The 13,853-nt window shown below is 37.7% G+C and overlaps 3 protein-coding genes across 5 annotated transcripts; all 3 read left to right on the top strand.

Annotated features, from left to right (window-relative positions):
* The first annotated feature begins 5,687 nt into the window (after positions 1-5,687).
* On the top strand, positions 5,688-8,534 carry LOC127251820 (caffeoylshikimate esterase-like). 3 transcript variants are annotated; one of them, XM_051275710.1, is made up of 7 exons: positions 5,688-6,019; positions 6,287-6,377; positions 6,452-6,484; positions 7,166-7,312; positions 7,395-7,525; positions 7,630-7,866; positions 7,969-8,534. In XM_051275710.1, the coding sequence occupies exons 1-7, from the start codon at positions 5,999-6,001 to the stop codon at positions 8,305-8,307; spliced, it is 999 nt and encodes a 332-aa protein (XP_051131667.1). In that variant the 5' UTR covers positions 5,688-5,998; the 3' UTR covers positions 8,308-8,534. The 3 variants fall into 3 exon arrangements, with proteins under 3 accessions (XP_051131667.1, XP_051131668.1, XP_051131669.1); XM_051275711.1 differs by adding an exon at positions 7,023-7,053 and having other exon boundaries at positions 5,693-6,019; positions 6,287-6,484; XM_051275712.1 differs by lacking the exon at positions 5,688-6,019 and adding an exon at positions 7,023-7,053 and having other exon boundaries at positions 6,300-6,377.
* A 345-nt stretch (positions 8,535-8,879) lies between these two features.
* Positions 8,880-10,662, top strand: LOC127252167 (uncharacterized). Its single transcript, XM_051276233.1, has 5 exons — positions 8,880-9,038; positions 9,293-9,317; positions 9,931-10,005; positions 10,139-10,243; positions 10,333-10,662. Exons 1-5 carry the CDS (start codon positions 9,034-9,036, stop codon positions 10,447-10,449), a joined length of 327 nt encoding a protein of 108 aa, XP_051132190.1. The 5' UTR covers positions 8,880-9,033; the 3' UTR covers positions 10,450-10,662.
* A 408-nt stretch (positions 10,663-11,070) lies between these two features.
* Positions 11,071-13,838, top strand: LOC127252166 (uncharacterized protein OsI_027940-like). Its single transcript, XM_051276232.1, has 6 exons — positions 11,071-11,203; positions 12,122-12,308; positions 12,764-12,917; positions 13,041-13,081; positions 13,165-13,234; positions 13,475-13,838. The coding sequence occupies exons 1-6, from the start codon at positions 11,199-11,201 to the stop codon at positions 13,570-13,572; spliced, it is 555 nt and encodes a 184-aa protein (XP_051132189.1). The 5' UTR covers positions 11,071-11,198; the 3' UTR covers positions 13,573-13,838.
* Positions 13,839-13,853: the final 15 nt, after the last annotated feature.

Genomic DNA, 13,853 nt, shown 5'->3' with positions numbered 1-13,853 from the left:
ATCTTGAACTTTCCTCTGTAGTTAGTACTTCTTCCTTTGTCTTATCCCGAGATTGAGGTTGAACCGTCAAAGATTCAATACGGAATTCTTCAAGAAATGGATTGATGTTGATTCGTTCACAATGTTGGCATCTAAAACCTTTAATTATTTCATCTGCCACTCCTTTACCTTTCCCCTGTCCTGACGAACTTCTTTTGGTATGGTCGGAAGCGCCTAATCCGTCATTCGGTTGCTTTCCTGACCAGACCCAACTGGACCGACCAACTGGAGACTGAATGGCTACTCCCTGCTCGTTGGTCGTTTGTTCTGTAAAGACCCGAATGGACTGATCTCCTGCCAAGTGGTCGGCTGCTTTTTGTTCGTCGGTTAGTTGTTTTGCTGAAGGACCTCTTTTCCCATACTTTGCAGCATACCTGCGTTTGGCATTGCGAATCTGTGTACGATTCATACCCGGGAAACGAGGGTCTATATCAACTGGTAAAGGCTTTTTATTTCGAGCCCAATTGCTCCCGACCGACCCTGTTTTTCTGGTCGGGTGATCACGTACCAAAACCTTTTCTTTCACCTCCACATTAAAAGAACCATCTGGATGGTCCCACTTTTCAGCAACTGGCTTCTCACAAACTTTGAGTCGTTCTTCTGGTCGGCTGCTGTTTGGCCGACTTCCTTTTTTTGTTTCGGGGCTTGGCTGGTTTCGTTCCCCTTTTTGTCCATCGTTGGCCGAACTTTTCCTTGTTTCCGAACTTGGTTGGATGTCAACCATTGCCGTTGTTACATTCGGAAACGGTTGCTGGTCTACACCTAGAGTGATGTATTTGAGCCGACCTGTCTTGATGGCCTTTTGAATTTCCTTCCTAAAATGAGTACACTGACTTGTAGTGTGTGTGAAAGAATTATGCCACTTACAATATGGTCTCCCTTTGATTTCTTCTTTAGTAGCAAGTCTTTGGCCCTTTGGAATACGGATCTGCCCATCAGTCAGTAGGATATCAAAGATTTCATCAGCTTTCGAACTATCAAAGGTCGGTTGCTCCTTTCCTTCAGATCCTGGTACTGGCTTCAATTTAGGACATACATACGGTTTTCCAGAAAGGATTTCGGCTGCCATCTCTTCTGACTGATTAAAATCAAAGTCACATGTTTCTGTTCCCATACTCGCCATATGTTGGCTTCTATTACGCCTGTTATGCTGATCTTCCTCTCTGAACAAAGACTCTAGACGTCCTGCCTTGGATGCAAGACTTGCCAAATCCTCAACATCCAGGGCAGTGAGTGCCTTTCTTAAACGAGTATGCATATTCCGGACCACTAAATTGGTCATCTCTTTCTCACTGATTACCGTAGGACATCGTCCCTTCATCAATCGCACCCTTTCTATAAACTGTGAAGCAGTTTCTTCTGGATACTGTCTCAATTCAAGTAAATCAGTTAAAGAAACAACTGGTAAAGGATTAAAGAATCTAGCATGAAATGCCATCTCCAGTCCTTCCCATGTCTGAATTTGTCCTGGAGGCAAATTTACAAACCACGAAAACGCCGTTCTAGTAAGAGATAAACCAAACAGCTGTAACTTATAAAAAGGGTTATTGCCAACTTCTCCTAATTGTGCTGTGAACCGACCAACATGTTCTATGGTGGAAGATCCGTCCTCCCCTGAGAATGCATGAAAGTCGGGTGGTCGAAAATTCCTTGGGAGAGGGTGTTCATTAATGATCCTTTCTGGAAAAGGTCTCTGATATGCAGGGCGGTTAGCCATCTGAGGAGTTAATCCATACTGATCCCTTAATATATGTGCAATCTCGTCAGGATCTACATGAAAGCGTTGATGATCAGGAACATGGAACGGATCCTGCACAGGAATATGAATAGGATCATGTATATATCCTTCAGGCCTGTCCTCCCTTGTATTGCTCGGCTGCAGATTGGTAACCCTTGGTCCCAGTGGAACATTGTTGGGAAAAGTCAAAGGAGATTTTCCCCTATCCATTCGGTTGAGATTTGTGGCACTTGGGAATGTACTATCCACGAATGATGGCCCTGCGAAATTTGCCTGTGGTCTGGACGGGGACACTCCTGGTGGCGTTTGAGTGGGTTGAAGACTCACCCTTGACAGTGCTTGATCTATCAAATTCTGCATTAGACTCTGTTGCTCACGCAACATGTTCGTTTGTTGCTCACGCAACAGATTCTGCATAACCAAAGTATGCTGGTTGTTCATTTGTTGAACATAAGACCACCAATCAGTTGGTGGTTGTGGGATTTCCCCGGCATTTGACACAATGGGTGGTGGAACGGATTCTCCCACCGGTGCCGAAGATGATTGCGGTTGTGAACCTGCCATAACCCTTCCGATGATTCGGCCGGATCTAAGACGTATGAAATTATCGCCGGAATTGGAATGAGCAATTTTGTCTTGCTCCCACTGTGGTCGCCAATTTGTTGATGTATTTTTTCAACAAAAATAAAGTAAAATTCAAAGATATAGAAAATATCCTTAAACTTGATTAATTAGTGCCTGAGATTAGGAATCTCTAAACACTGTAACGTACAGAAACTAAACTGGAAAATAAAATACTGAAATTTAAAGTGGTGATCCCCAAATCTGACTTTGCTTTGTTGAAGTTGATTGAAGATCTCTTGCCAAATGATGATTCAAACCTTTAAATATTCTCTGGGAAACCGTACTGAAAACCGTCACCCGAACGGTTACAACGTCTCCTTCCCAACCGTCTTCCAACCCCTTTCATGCTGACACGTGTCCTCAGCAGACCAAAATTATCCTTATATTTCACTCTTTGAACCGACCACAGACCTTCCGCTCTTTTGGCCCGACTTCGTCCTTCGCCCGACCTGCTTCTTCGCCCGACCTCGCTTGGGCCGACCTCCGCATCAGCCGCCCTCCGTCTTCGACCGAAGACCTCCGCATCTGTCCGTACCTCTTCCTTGCCCGACCTTCCTCTTAAAAGACCTCCGCGTCTGCCCGACTTCGGTCTGGATTTGGATCAATTCTTGAGATCTTAACTTTCTTCCTTTTCCCGACCTGAAAGCCTCCCGACCTGCGGACTTCCCGTCCTGATGACTTTCCGTCTTGAGGACCTACCGACCTAAAGACCTTCCGTCCTGATGACTTTCCGTCTTGAGGACCTCCCGACCTGAAGACCTTCCGACCTGAGGTCTTTCCGTCTTGAGGACCTCCCGACCTGAAGACCTTCCGACCTGAGGTCTTTTCATCTTGAGGACCTCCCGACCTGAAGACCTTCCAACTTGAGGTCTTTCCGTCTTGAGGACCTACCGACCTGAGATCCTTCCGACCTGAGGTCTTTCCGCCCTGAGGACCTTCCGTCTTGAGGACCTTCCGTCTTGAGGACCTTCCGTCTTGAGGACCTACCGACCTGAGGACCTACCGACCTGAGGACCTTCCGTCTTATATTTTCCTTAGAAATAAATCTATTTTCCTTGATTTCCTCACAGTGTCCTTCAGCCAGTTCAATCAACCCTATTGCCAGGCCCATTCTTCTTTTTACCTTGGGCTTTTAACCTAATTCTAAATTTCGTACGTAACAATAGGTATTTGTAATGTTAAGTAGATAGTATAATTATTAAAAAAAATTGTATAAAATTATTTTTACTATTTATGTATAAAATTGTATGTTTAATAATATATTTATAATTTAAATAAAAATTAAGAAGATTTTAGTATTAGTGTATGTTAATTTTTTCTAAAATAAAAAATTAATACTTTTAACTGAGACCGATAAAAATGATAAAAATAATATTTTAAATTATAACGGATAGAATAATAAACAATATAAAGAACTTTTTACAAAAAATTTAAAAAAAATTCAAATACTTAGAAAAAAATTTAAAAAAAATCAAATATTCAATTAAATTAATATATTTTATATTTCTGATGTAATTCTTTGTACCACATGCCAATAAATCAAATCATTTAGAACCAAATCCATTGCATCTGTCTTTTGGAGTGTTCTTTTCACGAAATTTGTTCGCATTTTTACTATTCATTCAATTTTTACTATTTATTCAATTCTTTTCATGAGATTTGTTCGCATTCACTATTCATTCAAACCATAGCTTTCTATTTATATTACTATCATTCTATTATTCCAATTTAATTTTTTTTTCTATTTCAAATTTTAACTTAAAATCAACATCCCAAACAAACACACCCGATGTCATATGATCATATGCTGTGTAATCAATATTAAGGTGAATTTTGTCCCGTAATAGATGATCAAATGGTATGGGAAGTAAACTTATGATCGTAAGGTCATGATTTAAACTCTGATGCCTCCAAATCTATATTTTACACACATTGAACTTGTGACCGTGATGTTATGATTCAAATTCTGACACCTCCAAGTTCCATCCTATATATGATTCGTCTAATATAATTTATATTGTCGAATATTATTTACAAAATATTAGGTTTCATCGAGGGTTTATCCAATAAACATTTTTCGGCTACGTTAAAAAAAAATAAAATACAATATTAAGCTGAAATTTGTATATGAGTCGTGCATCCATTGACCCTTCTATCAGTTGGTTACACGTGTCAAAAAATGGGGTATGTGCATCGAGATACGAAATAACGGTGAGTTTGAAGACGGCGACGGAGACGGAGGATGGGTCCGAAATCCGCCAATCATTCAACGCACATGCCGATGCCTATGCCTGTGCCAGTGCTTCTTCTAATTAGGGTGGTGTGTTTGTTTGGGGATTTAATTTTTACTATTTTATCTTATTTTTTTTTAAAAAAATATTAAATTATATTTTTATTTTTTATTTTTTATATTATACTAAAAATCAATTTTACGTTCAAAATATTAAATAAATATTTATTTATAACACATAATACAATTATTTAAATTTAAAATTTTTACTGTTAAAATCTCAACTTGAAATCCAAACCCCCAAACACACACCCAATACTTTAAAATACTTATAAAATAACTTAATTAACTATCTAATAGTATATAATATCATACCTAATGTACCAATTCAAAACCCCTTTAAAGAACAAATTCCTATTGCACAAAACAAATACAAACACACTTACAAATAAAAACAATATATACAATATAAATATCATTTAATAAAATGTAAATTTACAATAAATTCCAAATATATTTGTTTTATGAAATGATTTGAAATAATATATTTTTTTTCTCTCAATATAATAGTCTTATTTATTATTTTTGTCTATTCAAAATAATAGTCTTATTTTTATAAGTAAGGGTATCACTATAAAAATATCTTTATTTTTTTATTAGTATTACACAATTATTAGGCAAAAAAAAATAATATTTTTATCCACTGCCAATATAATATCAATATTCTTAAATATCAATGTACAACACAATCAAGACTATAGTTTTTGGACAGTAAAAAGTATATATTTTTATGTAAAATATAAAAAATTATATAAATAATAAATTTTTAATAATATATATAATATTTTAAAAATATGTAAAATAAAAAAAAAAAAAAAAAAAAAAAAAAAAAAAGAGCACACACCTTCCGGGCTTCACGATTTTTTTATGTCTAATTAAATTATTTAAACAAAATTGCATGTACGTAGACGATTGATATTATCCTTAAATATCACTATATATACATATAATAAATACTCCACTTTATTGAAAGTCAGCACTGAAGTGGTGCCGATATATACACATATCTGTATCTATGTATCTATCCATCACGTCATCCATCTCTATCTACACTTCGAGAAAACACACGGTGTCATCTTCTCTCACACGTAACCGCATCAGCATTTCGAATTGCTCCAAGCAATCGACGTCAACGCGCGCGCGTTTTCCTCTGCCTCTCTATCGCCTCATCTCCAGACTCCGCCTGAAATTATTCTATCGATAACTAATTTGAGGGGAATGCTATGTGTGTTTTGGTATTTGAGCGGCTGCCTATTGTTAATTCGTAATATTAATCTTTTCCGATCGAAGGGCGTGGAGGAAGATCAATGGATTTTGAATACCGGGAGGTATGTGTCAATTTGTTATATATCTTTCGTGCTATTTACTGGTTAACTTACGTCTGGATTTAAATATGCATCTACTGTTGCTTTCGCTTGGCTTCATTGGCTGAAGCTTGAGCTCGCCGCTGGAAAACCTGAGTCGAGTTTCTCAAAAGAAAAAAAGTTGCAAAATAAGAACATTAGTTTTGTATTGGCATAAATCTTATGGGATGATTGTTGGTTGGTTCGAAATCTGTCAGCTAGATGTATGCTCTGTTGTTGTTTGAACTTCAGGTTTACATAAATAGCTCAAGAGGAGTGCAGCTATTCACTTGCAGATGGTTGCCATCTTCTTCTCCCAAGGCTCTGGTTTTTCTTTGCCATGGTATGCATATGACTATGTCTGCTGCTAAGATTTCTTCACCGGTTTTACGCTGGCACTGTTGATTAACTTTGCAGGTTATGGCATGGAATGTAGTAACTTCATGAAAGGTATTAACTATTAATTGCAGTAACATCTTATTCCAGTTATATTCTGGTGATCTAAACTTTTAACTTTTGCTTTGTATGTTCAAATACATTAAGCAATTTTTCTGCTACAGTCCAAAGAGATGAGACAACAAGTGCAGTATTTTTAAAATTATGATATACTAAAAGTGTTTTACAATAGATTTAGAACGCCATGAATGTATGCCCACAGCTGTTGAGATTTCTTTTGATTTTTATTATTTATCCAGATAGGCTGTAAAAGCAAGCAGTTGAGAATGCCTAATTTTAACGGAACTTTAATACATACATCAAGTCTAGGTCAGGCAGGATGAAGATATTATGATATCCCCCAACTCTTCTGCACCTTCTTCACGCAATTGAACAGGACTATATATGTATATGCCACATGCTATCTTAGGACATCATAAAAGCATTTTGGTGTGTTTCCTTTATTTGATTAGCAAGGTCACCACAAAATATCATATTGTAACCATGGTAAACAATTAATTCATCTGTGTGATACCGTGCTGGGCATGACAAGGTACAATAGGTGAATGAATGAGCACGAGCAGGTAACGATGCAAGAGATTTTACCACCACATAGACAATGTGCTAGATCAGACTTCAGAGCCTGAGTTGTGATTAACACTCGATTCTGGCACATCTTGTGATCAAATTAATTAGGTGTCGGAATGAAGCTGGCACTTGATGGTTACGCCGTGTTTGGAATTGATTACGAAGGGCATGGACGATCCATGGGTGCTCGATGCTATATCAAGCGGTTTGACAACATTGTCGATGACTGCAGCAACTATTTCAAGTCAATCTGTGGTATGCTGGCCAACCCCACCCCTTCTCCCAAGTGTTGGTTATTTTTTATCATATAACATTTGTGTTTTTGGCTTCGATGCAGAACAGGAAGAATACAAGGAAAAGAAAAGATTCTTATACGGGGAGTCGATGGGAGGCGCGGTGGCTCTGTTAGTACACAGGAAAGACCCAAGCTTCTGGCATGGAGCTATTCTAGTTGCTCCCATGTGTAAGGTCATCGTCTTGAATACTGCAGATTGGGGTTTTTTTTTAACAAAACTAATTTTAAATTCTCAGTGAAACTTATTATTATCATATGATTATGATCCATTTGTCAGATATCAGAGAAGGTGAAGCCTCACCCTGTGATCATCAGCCTCTTGATGCGAGTGGTGGATCTCATACCCAAATGGAAGATAGTTCCAACCAAGGATGTTATCGATTCGGCATTCAAAGATCCTGCAAAGCGCGAGGAAGTCCGTAGCAACAAACTGATATACCAGGAGAAACCCAGGCTGAAAACAGCTCTGGAACTTCTCCGAACCAGCATGGACCTCGAGGACACTCTCGACCAGGTCGAGCCACCGGCACTTTACTTACCTGGGCCGGTGTGGTGTTGTGTCGTATAAATATATAATATGCCTTAACAGATGACTAAAGAATTTTGTGTGTATTAGGTGACCCTGCCATTCCTGGTGCTGCACGGCGAGGCTGATGCCGTGACGGATCCAGAAGTAAGCAGAGCCCTGTATGAGCAAGCCAGCAGCAAGGACAAGACGATGAAGCTATATCCCGGGATGTGGCATGCCTTGACAGCCGGAGAACCAGACAACAACGTCGATATTGTGTTCTCGGATATCTTGTCGTGGCTTGACAACCGTGTTCTTCGAGATCATGGTCATGGATGTAAGAGCAGATCGTCTATCAAGAATTCTGAAAGTTTGCCAGTCGCCAGTGCTGAAGGAAATGCAACAAAGCTGAATCGTCGTGGGCTGTATCACTATTCGGCTCTGTAGGATCAGCAACACATATCGACTAGTGCCATTTGGATCTTTATCTAATTATCATCTGTTGTGTAATTGGTGTACACACCTGCTGATGTTGATCATTCGTTTGCATGTAACATTATTTGATCAATTGAAGATTAAATAACTTTATTCTAAAAACAAAACAAAGAAATGCAAACAAATGTAAAAAAAATGAATGATGGCTGCTTGCATTGCTCCATTGCTCCTTATTTTCATGCCAATTCAATTTGACTTCAAGTCTCTTTCGTTCATCGTCCGTACGTCCGCTCATGGTCAATTAATTTATTCTTAAGAATAAGAGGAGTGACTAATTAATCTATTGAGAATAATAGTGACAAAATCAATCGATTGATTAATTTTTAAAAAATTGGGTGCTACACAAATATATTTTGAATTTATTTATTTTGGGCTGCCAGGCTGGATTCGAACACGAGTCTGAATTAATAGTTGTGTATAGACTTGTGATATTGGGCCGTAGCATGTGGTAGCAAGCCCATTGGACTTTCGCGTAATAATTCAGGGTAAGGTCGTAATTTCATGTAAATACCAATTAATTATGATGTTCAGCCATTGTCTCTAATTTTGCGACTCTCTCTTTCTTCTCTACCTTGCTCGTCGTAGTCGTCTAAACCCTAACTCTCTTTTCCGACAACAGTGTCCTGCCGCAGTTTCAGAGCTACTCGCTTCTTCGAAAACGCGTAGAATCTGTAAAACATGAGGTGCGTGCTCAGATTTACAACCTTTTTTTTCCGTTGCCGTTGTTCTCATTAATTTGATTTGGTTTTTATTTGTTCGTGTCATTTGTTGGGATTTGGTTTCACTTGAACTTGAATCTAGTTTTTGCTAGTTCGAAAGGTTCTCCGGATTTTCCTTTGATTTTTTCGCCAGTATTGGTAATTAATTTAGGTGGTTTTAACTCTTGAGTTGGTTCTACCTGGAACTTAACTTTTGATGATAATTTTTCTTTTTGCAGTCGGCCAATGGAAGAAGATACCCCTGTAAGTTCTGTTCCTTTTATTTATACACACACATATATATATTTTTAATCTTCTTGCAGAGTTTCTACTTGCCCTAGTTCTAAATTTGATATGTATCATGGCATTTCCAACTGATCTCTTCACTACGCGGTAGTCAAGTAGTCACGTGTATCATTAACATATTCTAGGTTCTATGTGAACAAATATATTGATTTTCAGTGTTTGTTCTTAATTTTTATACCAATTGATATATTGATTCCCGTACACTTGTAACCATACCATGTACTTATTTGCGCTTGGTTCCATTACTCACCAAGGGATAGCTCGCAAGAAAAATAAAATACTCTCCAAGCAATAGCTAATATTTCTTAAGAAAATTAAATATCTGCTGAATCCTATGGTGAAATTGTTGTATTAAGCTCTGTGCTTTATGTAAAAACATGGTTTAAAGAGCATTATATACGGCAATAGAAAAAATTTAGCAATATTCTGGAAAAGAAAGGATATAGATGTATAATGGAATCCATGTGTTCATCATTAATTTGGTTTTGGGCTATGAAGTATGGGTTCCCGTTGATAGAAGACTGTTCACTGTTATAGCATCTGTAGTTTACCTAGACATCTATATGTGCAGGCAAAGAATGAGGAAGAGGAATTCAACACAGGACCGCTTTCGATATTGATGTTGAGTGTTAAAAATAATACACAGGTAATTTTTAAACTTTGTAGCCTTGTAGGGCTCATTCACAAGGTTTCCATCTAGTTAGTTATTTGTCTCTAGGTGTTTTTTGGTGTTATGTTAATTAGTTTTCTGCAGTTAATGCATTGCTTGTTTGCTGCAGGTTCTCATCAACTGTCGCAACAACAAAAAGCTTCTGGGACACGTAAGGGCTTTTGATCGCCACTGCAACATGGTTCTTGAGAATGTGAGGGAGATGTGGACTGAGGTTGGTTTAATTTTCGTATTGTGACAAATTGTTTATGTTGCCGGCTATGGCGATTTAATCCTTAAAGCTGAATGTTATTTATTGCGTAGGTACCAAAGACTGGTAAAGGCAAAAAGAAAGCTCTCCCAGTTAACAAGGATCGATTCATCAGCAAGATGTTCCTTCGGGGAGATTCTGTGATCATTGTCCTCAGAAATCCCAAGTGAAATTTGCAATCCTATGCTTGTCAAGCAGTGACTTTCTGGTGAAACGTATGATTAATTGGAATCGAAGCAATCTTAGCCGATCTCGACTGTTACAGTTTGAGTTTCAGTCTTATGTATTATGAGTTATGCATCCAACCGGAAACTTTATATTTGTTTTGAACTATTCTAGCTTCCCTTTTGCTTTGAATAGAAGACAAGTGATGTTGCACAAATGTGTCTCGTTCTTCGTGTGCATCTATGCATCCCCAACGTGTTAAAAGCAGATTTCTCAAATCTTCATAAACAACTGTCATTATCATACAGGCATCCTAGCTGGTATTTTTCTCTATTGTAACTCATCTTCTAAATGTTATATTTCATTCTTATAATTGGGTTTACATGACTTCAATTCTGAAATTATTCAATGATGCATCCAGACTGATTGATTTGATAGGAGAGTTCGAATGAAGGAATTTGTTTTGTTTGTTTTTGCAATGGCCATGAATATGAATATAAAAAAATACTACATAATTTTTATTTATTATTATTGGGCCTGTTTGCCTATCTAATAAGTCTTTGTATTGTCTGAGCCCATTTATGCATCTAATTTGGGCTTTTAATATTGGGCCTTCCTGCTTATTGGGCCAGCTTGTCAAACAAGCAACAATAACTCGTCTATCTTCCTTCCCGAGCTTCCACTGCTCGCTCTTTCCATTTTCTTCCTCTCTCTAGGGTTTTTTTCACTCTTTCCAACTCACACTCGCGAGAATATGAGGTATAGTATAATTGCATCTGCACTTTCATTCTTACCGCTGTTGCTGTTTACGCAAACTTCGATAGATTTGCAATCTTATCACTTCGATTCGCCTTGCTTTTTAATTGGTTGTTGTACTCTGTTTTAAATGTGTTTGTTGGATTTTGGTGTGTCAACTCAGTTGCTCAATGGCTTAACGTCTTTAATAATTATTTGATTATTTTCTTAAATCTTTTATTTTTTTCAATACTTTACGGTACCAGCATGTATCATCTTTGGTTATCCGGGTGAAATTGAAGTATATGCAAGAGTGGTTAAGTGATTTTATTAATCATCATATCTAGGTAAATGCTGCTGCTAATTTTGTTAAGATTTTGAATGGTGATTCGCGAGTGTAACGTGTCCGTGCGACTTAGGGTGCGAAGGATTATACAACTGAAATTCAGAAGCAACTTACTTCAATTGATACAGGATAATGGAACTCAGCTGCCCCCTCAGGGCTTAAATCTTACGTGCTATGTGAACGAAATGTTTATTCTCTTTTTATGTGTAAACAAGCATTTATTCTAAAGATCCTGAAGTTTGAAAAACTGTGGTTGGCATAAAAGAGCACTGGGAAAATTCGTATATGCTTCAACAATGATTAACTTTTCCCTGAGCATCATTAACCACTGCTGTGGATGAAAACATGCACTGGTGAGGATGAGTTGGGTAAAACATGACTCTTAGTTATCTGAAATACCATGTGACTTGTTGCCAATGCTGTGTGATTGACATTTGTTGCTTATCAAATCTAGAAGCATCTTTTGTACTTTGTTTATGAATATTCAAAGTTTAAATTCTAAAATTACTTTCCCACTTATCTGCCTTGTCTTTTCCTGTCCTTTTCTTTTCTTCGTTGTTTTTTTGGGTGTTCTAACTAAACTACCTGTACATTAGCCGTCATCCTGAAGTAAAGTGGGCAGAAAGGGAGGACAAGGTTTATCTTACAGTGCTGCTTCCTGATGCCAAAAATCCGAAGGTTAATGTTGATCCTGATGGAATGTTCACGTTTTCTGCAACGGCTGGGGCAGACAACAAGATCTATGAACTCAAATTAGACCTGCTTGAAAAAATTAATGCAGAGGTGATATGATTTGTCAATTTTGCTTTATTGTTTAATAGGAAAATATAGGCATGTGCTTAAATGAGTGCTTGTATGTTATACTATTAGCATCATTTCCAAGGTAATCATGCAGTTTAATTAACTCCTGCGTGAAAAACATTTCAGACAAGTCACTTGGTTGCATATCTACTGTATGTGATTACTTGATTGGGAGAACATATTGGTTCTTGGGTGTTTCTGTTGACCTAGTTTATACTTGATCGTAGTTTGTGAAAATGTTTCAAGCAATAAAGTAATGTTTGCTGTCCCTGGAAATTGCTGGTCTATAAAATTGGTGCAATGAGAATATTTTAGTTTTTCTTATGAGCTGAAACTGAGCAAAGAATTCTACATTAGAGATTCGTTTGGTGGCTCAAATACTCGGCCAAAGAATTTGTATCTGAGCTTAATAAGTTGATTATGAATTCACTTGCTAGGAGAGCAAAATAAACATAGGTGTTCGGAACATATTTTGTGTCTTGGAGAAGGCAGAGCCGAAATGGTGGAAAAAGTTGTTGCGTGGGGATGGAAAACCACCGCACTACTTGAAAGTAGATTGGGATAAATGGGTGGATGAAGATGATGACACTGGTAAGTTGTTCTTTTGACCATTACTTTCATATCCTTGATTAAGCTTCCAATACTTTATTGTAGTTTTGTAATGGTGCTTCCAATAATTTATTATTTCTCTGTACTAACTCACAATGTGATCAGGTGGACCTGCTGATTTTGATTTGGGTGGAATGGACTTCTCTGTAAGTTTTTACCATATCTTTCATAGCTATTTTCTTTTTGGCTACCAGCTCTTCTGATGATTTTCATTTGGCTGTATCTTCAGAAATTTGGTGACATGGGTGGAATGGGAGATGATGCTATGGGGGAGGACTTCGATGATAGTGATGATGAAGGTATGTTTTGAAGTGTATTTTGTATGCTCTTTTTGGGCTTTTGTTGAATTGCTCAATCTTTAGATTCATGCTATGAAGTCAGTTTGAAATTTCTTTTACCAAGGTTGTCTTATAGAATTACCATATTTTGTTACCATACTGACCATCATGGTTTAACATGTACTGCACTCATGGTAAAATATACATAATGCCTCCTATCTCCTGCTAATAACGTGCAACTTGTGCATCATTCACATGCAGATGTCAAGCCGCAGGAGTTAGAAGAGAAGGATAAGGATGTAAAGGAAGGGGCTGAAGCTTCAACAAAGGACAAAACTGAAGCTGCACCAAGTTCTTGAGTGCTATTCAGCGCAAAATGAGTACAAGTCTTGTTGGTTCGAGTTTATTACAGTATACTATCTGAGCTTAACCATGGATTATTTGGTGTTGTGTAATTTTTATCCGAGTTTATGGGTTTAGACTGCAGGATTGTGTTTGGCACAAGATTATTGGTGGTCTGGTCCGATCTGTGTTCATGGACTGTGTCTCTTGTATCTGAGAATGTTAAAATTTGAAACTACAGGAGGGAGGGAACATGGCCAACCCGGCCCGGCTTGGTTCTTAACTATGAAGAGCACAA

Source organism: Andrographis paniculata, unplaced genomic scaffold (genome assembly GCF_009805555.1).
Source record: "Andrographis paniculata isolate CXL003 unplaced genomic scaffold, ASM980555v1 Contig45END, whole genome shotgun sequence".
NCBI classification, from domain to species: Eukaryota; Viridiplantae; Streptophyta; class Magnoliopsida; order Lamiales; family Acanthaceae; genus Andrographis; species Andrographis paniculata.
The sequence above is the reverse complement of the archived record's forward strand: the minus strand, read 5'-3'. Positions and strand labels throughout refer to the sequence as shown.

What these genes read in the sequence shown, in the direction of transcription:
- LOC127251820 (XM_051275710.1), top strand. Translation starts at nt 5,999, where the DNA reads ATGGATTTTGAATACCGGGAG. An exon ending in CTATTTCAAGTCAATCTGTG is followed by an intron (nt 7,313 to 7,394) that starts GTATGCTGGCCA and finishes GCTTCGATGCAG; the next exon opens with AACAGGAAGAATACAAGGAA. An exon ending in TCGAGGACACTCTCGACCAG is followed by an intron (nt 7,867 to 7,968) that starts GTCGAGCCACCG and finishes TGTGTGTATTAG; the next exon opens with GTGACCCTGCCATTCCTGGT.
- LOC127252167 (XM_051276233.1), top strand. An exon ending in CAATGGAAGAAGATACCCCT is followed by an intron (nt 9,318 to 9,930) that starts GTAAGTTCTGTT and finishes CTATATGTGCAG; the next exon opens with GCAAAGAATGAGGAAGAGGA. An exon ending in TGAGGGAGATGTGGACTGAG is followed by an intron (nt 10,244 to 10,332) that starts GTTGGTTTAATT and finishes TTTATTGCGTAG; the next exon opens with GTACCAAAGACTGGTAAAGG.
- LOC127252166 (XM_051276232.1), top strand. An exon ending in TGGGTGGAATGGACTTCTCT is followed by an intron (nt 13,082 to 13,164) that starts GTAAGTTTTTAC and finishes CTGTATCTTCAG; the next exon opens with AAATTTGGTGACATGGGTGG. An exon ending in CGATGATAGTGATGATGAAG is followed by an intron (nt 13,235 to 13,474) that starts GTATGTTTTGAA and finishes ATTCACATGCAG; the next exon opens with ATGTCAAGCCGCAGGAGTTA.